This window comes from Rhododendron vialii, chromosome 2a (genome assembly GCF_030253575.1).
Source record: "Rhododendron vialii isolate Sample 1 chromosome 2a, ASM3025357v1".
In the NCBI taxonomy this organism is placed as follows: Eukaryota; Viridiplantae; Streptophyta; class Magnoliopsida; order Ericales; family Ericaceae; genus Rhododendron; species Rhododendron vialii.
The window spans coordinates 3795301-3808695 of record NC_080558.1 but is presented as its reverse complement, the minus strand read 5'-3'; the positions used below and the strand labels follow the sequence as shown (position 1 = coordinate 3808695).

Sequence of the window (13395 nt, the reverse complement as noted above, 5' to 3'; positions counted from 1 at the left end):
TGCAACTGAATTGTCTAGTGTTTGTGCAGGGTCTGGCCAAGCCAGATAGGGCTAGTTTGCCCTTGCAGACGGAAACGGCCTTGTCTAATTTTGCCTTTTTGTGTTCTTTCTTTTGATGTTGTTCAAGTTGTTAAGGTATCACCAACCTGGACCCTTGTCGAACAATCCTTGAAGAAACAATGCGACCGGATCGTTTAGTGTTTGTGCAGGGTCTGCATGGCCAAGCCAGATAGGGCTACTTTGCAAACGGCCTTGTCTGATTTAGCCTTTTTGTGTTCTTTCTTTAATGTTGTTAAGGTATCATGAACCCTTGTCAAGGCCGCTCATGATAGAGCTCGGAAGGCCTTGAAGTAATCTTAATGTCTTTCTATTTATTAATGGGATGATATTTGGTGACAAGAAAAAAAAAAAAAAAAAAGTAGTTGCTAATGTGAGATCACAAATTGGCTTTGTTTAGTTTCCATCTTTAGGTATTTTAGTTTTGGTAGTAGGTAAAGAGAGAAATATGATAATAATTGGAGTGATTGGTAATGAGTAGAGAGAGATAGAAAGAGAAATAAAATTAATAATTAAAAAAATAGTGTAATGATTGAAAAGAAAAATAGGGTAATGGTATAAAAAATAAAAACAAAAACAAAGTTAAAATGAAAAACGAACAAAGCATATATATTTTTCTACGTATAATCGATGGGATTATATTAAATACTTTATTTTATTCTTAATTACTACTTTCTCTGTCTCAATTTAGATGTCCTCTATGGAAAATCGTGTAATTTTAACTTCGAAAAGATTGTATTTTTTGAACTTTTTTACACCATTTGAAAGTACTCAGGACTAAGATCCTTTGCACAGTGCAACAAGAATTAAAAATTAATTACGAAAGTAATTTATTTCACTCATTCAAACTTGTTTGTCATACTTGATTTTATCATTTTTTTTTGGGCTAGATGATAGGATGTTACTAGTTGTTAGTAGTTACAATGGGAGTCGAGCACCTCCTCCATGAGGACTTGAACTCAGGACCTCTCTCTTAAAGATAGAGAGTAAGGAACCAACCACTAACATATTGGTTCAATAGAAATCGAAAATTTTCTCTCTTTTGTGCAGTATGTGTTAATTTTCCTGTTTCGGCCTCGGCTGCGAACAAATGGTGAGTAAATTAGCAATGACCTCGAAATCAATACGAGTGGCCTTGTACGGTTGGAATTGTAAGTAGATCTCGTGACTCGTGGCGGATCAATACTTTTTTGTAATCGACTCTATATATAGCTTCTTCGATAAACGCTGGCTCTTCGATCAAGTTTTGAATCACTACGTACTTTATAGTCAGATCGTTCCTGCATGCGTTTCGGATAAAAAGTTTTTACCTGATCTTTTTTCTTTTTCTTTTTTTTCCTTTTTCGTTACATTGGAAAAGAAAGCAAAGAACAAACAACCAATTGCGCTCTAACAACTCCTTTGGATGGAGTGATTCCATGAGAAAAGAAATTACTTATTTGGATTTTGGCGAGAAATAAAGATAAAAAAAAATGTGCAAAAAATTGATTGAGAGATTAAATTTCTTCCTTATTTCTATACAAATGGATCATCTTTCAAGCATTACTTTGGAAAAGGAAAATTCACAGTTCAACATAACGCGAAGATAAATTGTTTAAACATTCTTCATTAAGCATAAAACTTCGAACTTAAAAGATTCTAAAAGATTTCATACATAAACACACAAAATTAAGTATAGATTCCATCCTAAAAGTTTGCGGAAAGGTTTGCTATGTTAATTTCTACACGTTTTCGTTTTGGTGGTCGAGAATTATCATTATCATTTTCCAAATTAGGCACCTCTACCGGCAAATTAGACAGCAAATTTGGCACCTCTACAACGTAACTACGGGTTGGTAGAATCTCTTCATGACTACCTTCGCGGCAATAACTACAAAAAGAACAGACCATCGTGCATAGTAATCAGACTTTAAAAACTTTGCGGCCAAGAGGTTCAGACTGTTGAATTTGTTCGAATCGTCTTCTGTCATTGTTTTGCCACTTTCTCATTCTTTTGAATTTGTTCGAATCTTCTTGTTTTAAGAGTAATTGCCGAAAACTATCGCAGTAATTGGAAACTTGTTAATTAGTGAAAGCATAAATGAACACACACATTCTTGCTTCTCTAACTGGCACCTCTATTGCTCAGAGTGCTGAATTTGTTCAAATCGTCTTCATCATTGTCTTGCGACTCTCTCATCCTTTTGCATCTGGGCCGATTGGTTGGTGTTCTTATTCTCGTATATCGGGCTGATTTTTTTTTTTTGATCCGCTATCGGGCTGATTGGTTGGTCCGTGTTCTGCACTAGACTGGGGTGCACTACTTTTTTTTTTTGTTAACCTAAATATTGTATTTTGTATTGAATGTTATTTAGGCATTTAAATTATTTAAAAATGTGTTCGTTTTAGGTCTCAAAACCCAATTTCTCTCTTTGCGCTATGGTCTTCCATAAGTTTTTCCTTCAATTATTTTCGAACCTTGAAATTTCAAAATCTTGTTCATAGTTTGGCCCCCACATTTATGAAATTCTAGTTCCGTCCCTGACTACAGCAACTCCGGTTCCGTTTTGGACGGTCACGATGTTAATGAAATTTTTTTGGGGAAGAGTATTGTGACTGATCATAATTGAAAATAAATCTCAGCCGTTGATTGTGCGAATAGACAGCTAAAATTGGGCCGCTTCGTGAACCGAGCCCTCGTGAAAAAGACTCTTTATTCAACATCGCTTAGATCAGATCGCATATAATATTGGTAACATCGTGGGCGGAGCCAACAAGGGTCTAAGTGGGACCCCACTCAATGTTCTGATATTCATATTATTGGTGGAGATTTGTAAAGTTAATTAGAGAATTTAATCCAAGGTATAAAATTGCCCTAAACATTTCATCCAAGCAAAGATATGTATTTTTATTATTCAGAGATTGTAAAGAAATTGATTCGACCTTTAACGGGAATCAATTGATGAAGCCTTGTTTTTTTTTTTTTTTTCTCAGCAAAAATATTTTATTAATCTTTGGAAATGATACAAAGATTAAAAGAATTTCGAGCACACCGACAAAAAACCACCCGAGAATCAATCCCAAAGGAAGACAAGATGCCAACCGAAACCCACTAAGAAGACTGAAAACCACAAACCCTCACCAACACCTACAACAGAAAACAAAAGGGCTAAATCCGAAACCAAAAAACCCTAGGATCAAAAACTAGCTGACGCACTGATATGGAGACCCAAGCCAAGCCACCCACCGAGGACTCCTTAAGAAGCCTCGTTGCCGCTCAAAAAAAAAAAAAAACTTGATGAAGCCTTATTCGTTTGGAGTCTTAAAATCTTTGGGCACGATCACTAATAAGTTTTCTTCTTCTATTTTTTTTTTGTTATTACTCTCAAAACCCTCAAACGAACAGGGCTGACCCTACGATACAAACCCAATACTACAAATTTTCGCGCAATGAATTACCCTTTCTTATTACGTACTTCAAATATGTCAAGTCGTCCATGGTGATTTTAAAAAAAACAGGATTCGATTTTAGTAGAAGTCTTCCAGGTAGAGTTGATGAAGATTGGTACGTGGCAACGTAGGAGTGGTCCATATGTAGGTCGTGAAGACATCACCCACACTCCTCTATACTATTTTCATATCGACAGAATCTCAACCAAATCAAGACTACGTACTCCAATTATGGCAAGGTAACTCTCTCTCTCTCTCTCCCTCTCTCCCATTGACTGTGACTATCTTTCTAACTTCCTCCCATTAAACAAATAATAATAAACATATAATGATAAATAAATTCGGATATCAATAAATATTTTTCGGATATCAATACATTTTTTTACACATTAATTTTCACGTAATGGACAGAGATTAACATTTTTCATAGATCAACTAGTTGGGTATTTTAGCACAAACAAGTACTCCATATGAGTTCTATTAAAATAGGTAAAATATAATAATACACCATAACACCTAAGATTTTTGACCCCATCCCTGGGTAAAATGACAATTCAAACTCCAATGAGATACATATATATAATTGTATTACATAGAATCTATTTGAGAATTGATATTCACACTCTTTCTTTTTGTTATCCATACTCTATTTTTTTTTGTTTTTTAGTGTTGAAAATATATATATTGTTTTTCCTAAAAGACATAAAATGGAGTGTAAATAACAAAAAATGGGGTTTGAATATCAATTCCCAATTATTTTACAAAAACTGTAGCTATATATATGTATTTTACAAAATCTGTTGCTATATATATATAGCCTTATTCACGGAGGGTCCGTAAAAGAGATTTTTGCATCGTCCCATCTCGCCGTTCGTTTCGGTTATCGATGGTCGGGACTTTAAATACACGATATTCGTGCGAATAGTTTATTTAAAATTTGATCTCCCAAAACACTTTTGAATGAGTGAAATTGTTTGACTTTGCAAAAACGGGTAAAGAAGTTGTAGGATCAAGCGTTTACCATCTTACTAAAACTAGCAGGTGGTGGTAAAGGCGCAACTCTATTTCTTTATATCATAGCGTAGCAGGCCCCAAGCGTTACAGTTCGACCCGCGTGGGCAGTATGCTGACCCGCGACGAACATAAGTTTTTCTCATATAGTATATATCATCAAAGTTTCCCTCCACGCCTATATATTCCCCTTGTTCTTAAAGCTAAATCTTCGTTCATAGTTCATACCCTGTCTGGTGCAGTTTAATACACCTCTCTCTCACACACACAGACACATGTATTCTCAAATTCTATTGCCTAAATGGACACTAAGCACAAACCCATTCCCAATCCAAAACCCATGCACAACAAGAACACGCCTTGCCAACCCCAGAAGGACTGGGAATGATCATGTTCATAATCCAAGAACAGAAAGCTTGGCTTCAGATGAAAGTGGCTTACCCCATCATAACGCTAAGTCAAACTTCCCCTTCAGCACTGGGCCTGTATCGCCACCACCTCATCGTAACGGCGGTGGTGGGAGTGCGGCGGTAGAGTGGAAGGGGAACAAGATATCCTTGACAGTGCCCGACCAGGTTAATGGCGGCGTTCAACCTGGAGATGTAGTGTTCACTACCACAGGACCCTCAGCTGGTTCTGGAAAACCAACGCTTCTCGATGCTTTAGCAGGTCTATATATATAATTTCTCTTCTTTATTTCTACTTTTCTGTTTTGAAATATGTAGTTTTAGCAGCTAGTAAATGATTTTGTACATGAGGTTCCGTTATGCTAAAAGAAATAAGTACTTATTACAATTAGCATAGAAATTCATAATATTTACTTAAAAATCCAGGGGGCACGACGTGACCCATAGTTATACATTGACTCTGCCAGTTCAGCAAAAAACTTTTTTTCTAATACCAGTTAGCTTGTTCAGATGAAAATATATGCATGAAAAAATCGTAGATCATTCGAAAAATAGATGAGAAAGGTAATTCCAATTTTAAACTGTCAATTTCATCACATAAAATATACTATGCTTCATTCAAGTGCAATCGATTTCCAATAAAGTCGGTTTTCGCAGAGGTTTTTTTTTTCCCTACGAGACTGCAAGTTGTACGAGATGAATTTTGCACAGATTATTGGGCACATAGCTAGGATCAAACGTAAAGCGGTGCTTTCTTGGCAGAGTTTTAGGCTCGGACGGGTTTGGAGAGATGGAGTATATAACGTAATCGTCTTTCGTAATATATATATAGCAATAAAGTAGAAGTAATAAACACATGCACGTACGCTGTACGATCCGTGATTACTAATGATCACTTGGTTAAATAATTGCAGGGAGAGTTGGTCGAAGCACGAGACAGTCCGAAGATGTGTATACGAATGGCCATCAACAAACTCGAGCTTCTGGCACTTTGGGTACGGAGAGGCCGGAACAAACTGGGGAAGTAAGTTAGAGAAGAAATCTACAATACACACCTCTTTAAGGTGCATATGATATGCACCTATTGAATGGTCCATATTGTGCCACCTCATAAAAAATTACCTGCTGAACCGGTCATTCATAACATTTTAGGTCTATCGTAACTTTTATACCAAAAATTCGTAACTTTTGATTCATAACATTTTTCTTACAAATCATAACCTTTTAGTGGATATCGTAATTTTTACGAATGAATCGTAACTTTTTAGCAACAGATTCATAACATTTTTAGAATCATAACATTTTGGTGTGTTTCATAACTTTATAAAAAAAATCGTAACATTTTCAGTTCGTAACATTTTCACTACGGAATCGTAACATTTTAGTCCATTTCATAACTTTTCTATAATCAATTGTGTAATCGATTATTTAATCAATTTTTTTTGAACGGTAGTTAATGAAATATGTAATCTATTATGTGAATGTTCAATTCCATAATCGATTAGACTTTATAATTAATTTTTCAATTGATTAGATATTATAATAAATATATAGTAATTGATTTTGCAATTGATTACATATTCGATTAGACATCATAGTCGAATATGTAATCAATTCTATTATGTTCAATTATGTAATCGATTAGACAATATAATCAATTTTGTAATTGAATTGAGTATGATTGGGTAACAATGTGAAGTCAATTACTCAATCGATTTGCTAATTGATGGGCCTTAGTAAGTCCTCTAATCAATTGCGAAATAAGTTAAAAACAATATTGCAATAGATTTAAGAATCAATTGTTCTGAATAACACAAATAATTGATTACATGATAGATTATATTTCTATGCGATTTCAATTACGTAATTGATTGGTATTGATAACACTTGTAATCGATTACATTATCAAATACGAGTATTAGTTATTTATAATTCGGATGCTTGCACTAATTCACAAAATACTAGTAGTACGTCTATTGACCAAAAAATAAATAGCACGTCCTAAATATTGTTGTCTTTTACACGTAACCTAAAATGTATTGGTAAATTTATCTCGTCACTATCACTCTCTTGATCACCCATTAACTTTTTTGTTAGTGTTTCCTACTTATTAATACAGATGATCGACTTCGCTATTCTTTTTAGTTAGACTATTTATGTGAAAATTCACTATGCAATTAAAGATATTGTGAAAAATATTAAACATCATAATATTTCAAAAAAATTCAAAAAAAAAAGACTACAAATATGAAACACTTTAAAAATTCTGTAAAAAATGCCTGGATTTTTTATTACATTATGAAAATGATTGTATCTTTTTCCTTTAGTAATTATCGAGAACCTATTTTAATGAAGTAAATTATTTCCACTTGAAATAATTTTAGCTTCAAAGTTTTTAAAAAATAAAATTATTATTTTTAACATAAATTAATTATCAAAAATAAAATTGGGCTGGTTTCGCCGAAGGAAAAGAAAGATATACGATGGTTGGGAAGAAAGTGAGGTGTGGGATTTTCTTTCCATTTTGGTTAATTCACAGGGTTTACCTATAGCACTGGTAATAGGTTTTTTTTTAGTAACCTATCGGAACATTTTAAAGGGTTTAGATCATTTTTCAAGCATCTAATGGTAATTAAAGAGGGTGCATATGATACACACCCAAATAAGGGGTGTGTATTGTAGCACTTCTCTTTTTTATTACAAGTGATAGAACAATACAAGCTTCTGAATTCTGAAAAACGAGACACAAGTCCACAATCATATTATATATAAGCCCAACTGAAAGCCAATAATGGGAACAAAAAACTAAACAAATAATCCCCATTCAGGTGAACAAATGATAATATGATTTTCGGTGGACGAGGAAGAAGGGTGGATAAGAGGTGGATATGTTATCCGGAGAGATTAGTTAAGGAGGTGGATTAGCTTATACTTCGTTTGAGTTGTAGTTGAGATGAGTGGATAAGAGTGGATAGTATAAATATTACTCCCTCCGTCCCTAAATAAATGTTCGGCGCGCAAACCTAAGTCTTTAAAAAAATACATTTTTTCATAAAAAGAATAAAAAAAACTTCGATCACGAATCAATAGATATCAATGAGTTCTTTTAAGTAGGTCTTCTCGCCGCCCGAATAAGCTTATCCTAGGGCAGCGGTGGCCGGTGGGGTAAGCTAGATCCTTGGACGGGAATAAGCTCTCCCCTGGTCCTTCCCTTCTTCCCGTCTGTTATCCCAGTGCTAACAAATCCATAACAAATACTCCCTTCTTATTTATCCCCCTCCCTCCCTTATCTCCTTTCCGCACTTATCCCCAAACAGACGAGCCGTTATAAGGGGCATCCTAGTAATTTTGTTTGTCCAGATATGATAACGACACCTCCCAGGTGGGTTTCATTTATCCCCTTGGAGGGGGGCTTGCTTCTCCTACCTGGATTACTAATCCCAGATTGTTTGATTGTTGATCCAAACAAACCTTGGAGATGGGTGGGCTCGGGATAAGCTTATCCAAGCAAACTCCAGATATGCATCAGTAGATTATCATGTATGACTTTTGGAATTTACTTTATTTTCTAGCAAAAAAAAAAAAAAAGAGCTTGTGCAACAGTGGATTAACATATATGACTCATCATGTTCGCTTCTTTATTTTTTAAAAACCTTTATATACGTTGTCCTTTCAGTTTCTTGTATCAATATCCTTTAATTTTGTTCCTTTTGTCTATTCAATTTTATGAAATTACTATATGATTTGAAAAAAAGAAAAAATTGTAGTAGGAAACGGCAGATAAATAAATTTTATTTTGTCTTCAGTTGTTGGTCTATTTTCTTACAAATTTTTGGAGTACGTAGAAATTTTTTCTAAAAAATATTAACAATAGTACATTATTTGTTAAACCAATCGTGAACATAATTATCTAAAATGGACCAACAATTAATAATTAATGGAGGGAGTAAAGAAAAAAGAAAAGACTTACCCAAAAAAAACTTTTTGTTTTTGTATTCATTCATGTAAAATTGTGGTATTGTCCTCTCAGGGGGTGTTCCAACTTCAAAAAAAGAAGGTTTTGGAAAAAGGAAGGTAATTTCAAGCCCAAAAATCATATGTTTATGCAAATAATTTTCCTACCAATATGGATCTTGTTTGATAGATTTCATTGAGATCTTTTATACGGTGCAAGAAAAATCAAAAAATTATTTTTCATTTTCATTATATTTGAGTTTGAAAATTGAAGAAAAAGAACTTTTTAAAAAAGAAGGTTAGTTGGAACACCACCTCACTCGATCAATTTTCTAAGAGATGAAAGAGTCTTGTTGTGAATTTATATAGATAAAGATAAAATAAGAATCACAAATAGAAAGAAGATGAGTGTTAGGAATCAACAACAAAAATCATGTTCGTGAAATTTCTTTTGAAGGAAATTTTATAAAAGTACAAAAATATGGACTGATGTTAAAAAAAAGTTTATATAAAAAGATAATTTAGACAAAAAAACAAGACAACTGTTTAATATTTTTTTCGTCTTTTAGAATTTATTTTTCTTACGTTTGGTCATGATTTTTACTTTTTAGACTCATCTCGTCGGACACCGATCACTAAATTCCCATCTCCCAGGAAATTGGAAAAACTGGAAAAGGTGATACGGAAAGTCCAATCCTGAAGAAACCCAAACTACTCTGCCTCCATGGCTACAGAACCAGTTCCGAAATCCTCCAGAAACAACTCCAAAAGTGGCCGGAGTCGCTGCTCGGGAGATTAGACCTCGACTTCATCGACGCGCCTTTTCCGGCGCTAGGCAAATCCGACGTTGAGGACCTCTTCGATCCCCCTTATTACGAGTGGTTTCAGTATAACGAGGTAAAAAGATGTATACTCCCTGATTCAATTGTTTTTGAATTTTTATAATTTGAATTCTAGATTGTACTGTAGTAAATTATTGACTTCTGTTCATATTTTGTAGATGTCCTCTGGGTGATTTTTAGATTCTGCATTCTTCAGTTCATTCGTCAGAATGCATTCCTTAATATGTGGTCAAACAAGTAAAATGTAATAATGCGCGTGCACAACGCCAAATGAAAAATCATAAATACCATAACCCCTTGATTTTCAATGTAAAGTGTTTTTTTTAAAATGATAATAACTTCATTGATAGAAAACAAAGATACAAAAGATAATCATAGTAGCATCCGTCCTTAATAAAGCATTAGAAAGACCACTTCTACCTCTCATGGCCACATAAATGGGCCACCGCCACCCCCATTGGCACTCATTCCCAAAAAAAAAAAAACTCGCATTTATCAAGCATGCACTTGCGGCGTTGGGTATTCTTACTGATCACGTCCACAAAACTAATGGCAAGCCAGTCCAACTGATCTGATTAGTCATTAGACCTACCACCCGCAACATGCACTTGCGGCGTTGGGTATTCTTACTGATCACGTCCACAAAACTAATGGCAAGCCAGTCCAATTGATCTAATTAGTCATCAGACCTACCACCCACCGCTGCCTGGCTCCTCGTTGATGAAGAAAAAGAGGGGAAACACAAAGAAACTCTCATATCTGAGATCGAGAGAGAACCTTCACTGGACAAGATGAGTAATTAAAAGCGTAAAAGGTTGCCATCACTTGAGAGGAAGGAAAACACCCACCAAAGGTAAAACCCTCCCCTCCCGCCGCCGCGTTAAGGTGGTGAAAAACCTAGGGGGAGCAGAGGCAGAGCTATGTTGGGGCCCGAGGGGGCTCCGGCCCTAGCTCCCCGAGCATTCGAATTTTAAAATTTTTATTTTGTATATACTTGATTTTGAATATTATTGATAATTATTTGTGTATAGCTATTTATAATCTCAATAATTTTGGTTCGATTTGATAAAAAAACTAATTATTTTACATTATCATTTCTCAATTTCTTTCATAAATAAAAAAATAAGCACGTGGTAGTTGATGTAGCCTAAAGAATCATTTTAATGTACAAATGTAATGAATTGGAAAACAAAAACCTTATAATATACTCACTCCATCCCCTTTTTAAAGTCCAGTATTTCATTTTGGGTTGTCCCTTAATAAATGTCCATTTTGTACAGGTAGTGGGTAAAAGTTGGTACATTTTCTATTTTGCCCCTAAAAGTAGATTCCATTTTGAAAAGTTAGTGAGTAAAAGTGTAATGATGATGTCTCCATAGAGGGTAAATAGGGAAAGTGGAGGTAAAAGTTGATATAAAATGTGTAATGATGATATTTTTTTAATAAGTTGGAGTTACGAAGCGAAACATTTAAAAAGAGACGGAGGGAGTAATAGTTATACGTTTTGATGAAAAATATATGTCTAATAAGCATCTAAGCCGGCCCCCTTGAGGTTAAAATTCTGGCTCCGCCACTGAGGGGGAGTGAGGGAAGAAAGAGAGAAGGCGGCTAGGTTTATAAATGTGATTGCTTGGTCAGGGTAATTTTAGATTCAGAAATGCTATAACACATGTACACTAGAAACATGTAAGTGTCCATAAAAAAGAATGAGCCGTCCATTCCTTTTCATGGACACGGCCCATTCCTTTTCATGGACACTTTCATGTATCCTACCAAGTCCCTTTTAGATTCTCATGTTCCTCCAAAATATAATTTTTCTGATTTCTGTGTGAATTGTGTTTTGTGTAACAGGACTACACGGAGTACTATAATTTTGAAGAAACTATTGCTTACATTGAAGATTATATGATCAAGCATGGACCTTTCGATGGTATCTTGGGTTTTTCGCAGGTGGGTAGTTGATAATTTATTTATTTTTTTGTTAAAAGTTCTCATTTAAGTTCATTCTTATCGGTTTGTCGAAATGGCATTTTTCATCAAGAAATCTAAGAAACAAAAGAAACCACATAGTAAATAACATTGATGGAGAATATTTTTGTAATAGGGGCCACCCCATAGAGCCAAGTCTATCGAAGTATTATCTTTTGGAACCGGCTCCTCTCCAGTTTTGGAGAGAGCTACACAATTTGTGATTAATTTGCTGATAATGAATTATATATAGGGAGGTGTTATAGCTGCATCGATGCCGGGGATGCAATCAAATGGTGTGGCACTCACTACGGTTCCAAAGATCAAGTATCTGATTATCATTTCGGGGGGAAAGTTTGGTGGATCCACGCCTTCGTCGAACGGGTATCTCGGACATATCGGGTCTCCCGTACTGTGTGCTGATTCATTTTCGTCTCCCGTCAAGTGCCCTTCCCTCCACATTATAGGTACTTCTGTCGTTAATTTGATGCCTGATCCTTGCGCTAAACTGTTACTTGAACCATATTGAAGACTCAATTGGTACTTATGTATTGTATGCCTGATTCTTGCGCTGAACCGTAACGTGAACTGTATTGAAGACTCAATTGGTACTTATGTATTGCAATACCTTACGCGCGATTTACAGGTGAAAAAGATACCATCATGGGACTACCAGGGACTGAGCTAGTGGAATCGTTTGTGGATCCAGTTGTGATCAAACATCACCATGGGCACACCGTGATAAGACCAAGTTAGTATCATCCCAATCTATCGCTCTTTCAAGAACAAAATCTCGTTTTTTACGTTGGCGTTTCGTTACTGTCAATGTTGCATACATGAGCTCTCTAGTGGAAATCCATTGATTCTCATTTGTGAGTTTCGTCTTTGAACAGATCCGACAGACCGGGAGACGATACTCAGCTTCATTGAAAAGATTGAGAAGATGTAACTGTAGCAAACCGTTGGCTTATTCTGTCATGAAGAGCAGAAATCTTTTATGAAGGGTTACCGACCCCAAGATGTATTCGAATGTCTCATTTCAATCTTGATTGTACAGTATCTATTTTGTACAAAAGTACAGCGACCCTAAAGCTAATTAATAAACATTTATTCGACTAGAAATTCTATGTTTTGAAGAAAATACGTAATTGACTAATTGCCTTTTGTCATAAGGTGTAGTAGAACCAACTTCCTTACGCCTTACGGGTTTACTCGCCCGTTTGACCCTAGAAATTCTATGTTTTTCCCGCCGGTTATTCTGTTGGGTTGACCGGTTCTATGCTTAACGGCGTGTGGAGTCTCGCCGCGTGGAGGTCCATCATGATTGTTCTTGTCTGGCGTCAGTGTGGTGGCTGGCGATGTGCTGATGCGGCGCTGGTAGTTGTTAGGGTTTGTAGCTGTTAGATTTTGCCGTGGGTTTTCATTGTTTCGGCTTGTCCCTTTATCTGGTCTTTTAGCCCCTTTAGGTGTTTGAGCTTAATATTTATCTGGGCTTTAGGCCAACAGGTGTGGGCTTAGTCTCAATGAGTGTTCTCATGTTTGGCTTCTTGCTAAACTTAAGGTTGGGGTCTCGGATGGACATACGATTATTCTTAGCATTGTTTACTCAATTGGTCTCAGGTTTGGAATATGATGTCATCACTTATTGTTCCTATTAATCTTTGTAACAATTTCAGAGATTAATGAAATTTTTTGCCTTTCAATAAAGGTGTAGTAGAATCAGAAAT

The 13395-nt window shown here is 35.5% G+C and overlaps 1 protein-coding gene across 1 annotated transcript; it reads left to right on the top strand.

The window, feature by feature from the left end:
* The first annotated feature begins 4710 nt into the window (after positions 1-4710).
* On the top strand, positions 4711-12824 carry LOC131315339 (uncharacterized). Its single transcript, XM_058344507.1, has 7 exons — positions 4711-5166; positions 5819-5928; positions 9513-9755; positions 11552-11650; positions 11922-12135; positions 12315-12419; positions 12562-12824. The coding sequence occupies exons 1-7, from the start codon at positions 4773-4775 to the stop codon at positions 12615-12617; spliced, it is 1221 nt and encodes a 406-aa protein (XP_058200490.1). The 5' UTR covers positions 4711-4772; the 3' UTR covers positions 12618-12824.
* The last annotated feature ends 571 nt before the right edge of the window (positions 12825-13395 follow it).

Excerpts from the sequence above, each read along its gene's own strand:
- LOC131315339 (XM_058344507.1), top strand. The coding sequence starts at position 4,773 with ATGTATTCTCAAATTCTATTGCCTAAATGGACACTAAGCACAAACCCA. Across the intron at positions 9,756-11,551 it reads AGTGGTTTCAGTATAACGAG|GACTACACGGAGTACTATAA; the intron begins GTAAAAAGATGT and ends TTTGTGTAACAG. Across the intron at positions 11,651-11,921 it reads GTATCTTGGGTTTTTCGCAG|GGAGGTGTTATAGCTGCATC; the intron begins GTGGGTAGTTGA and ends AATTATATATAG.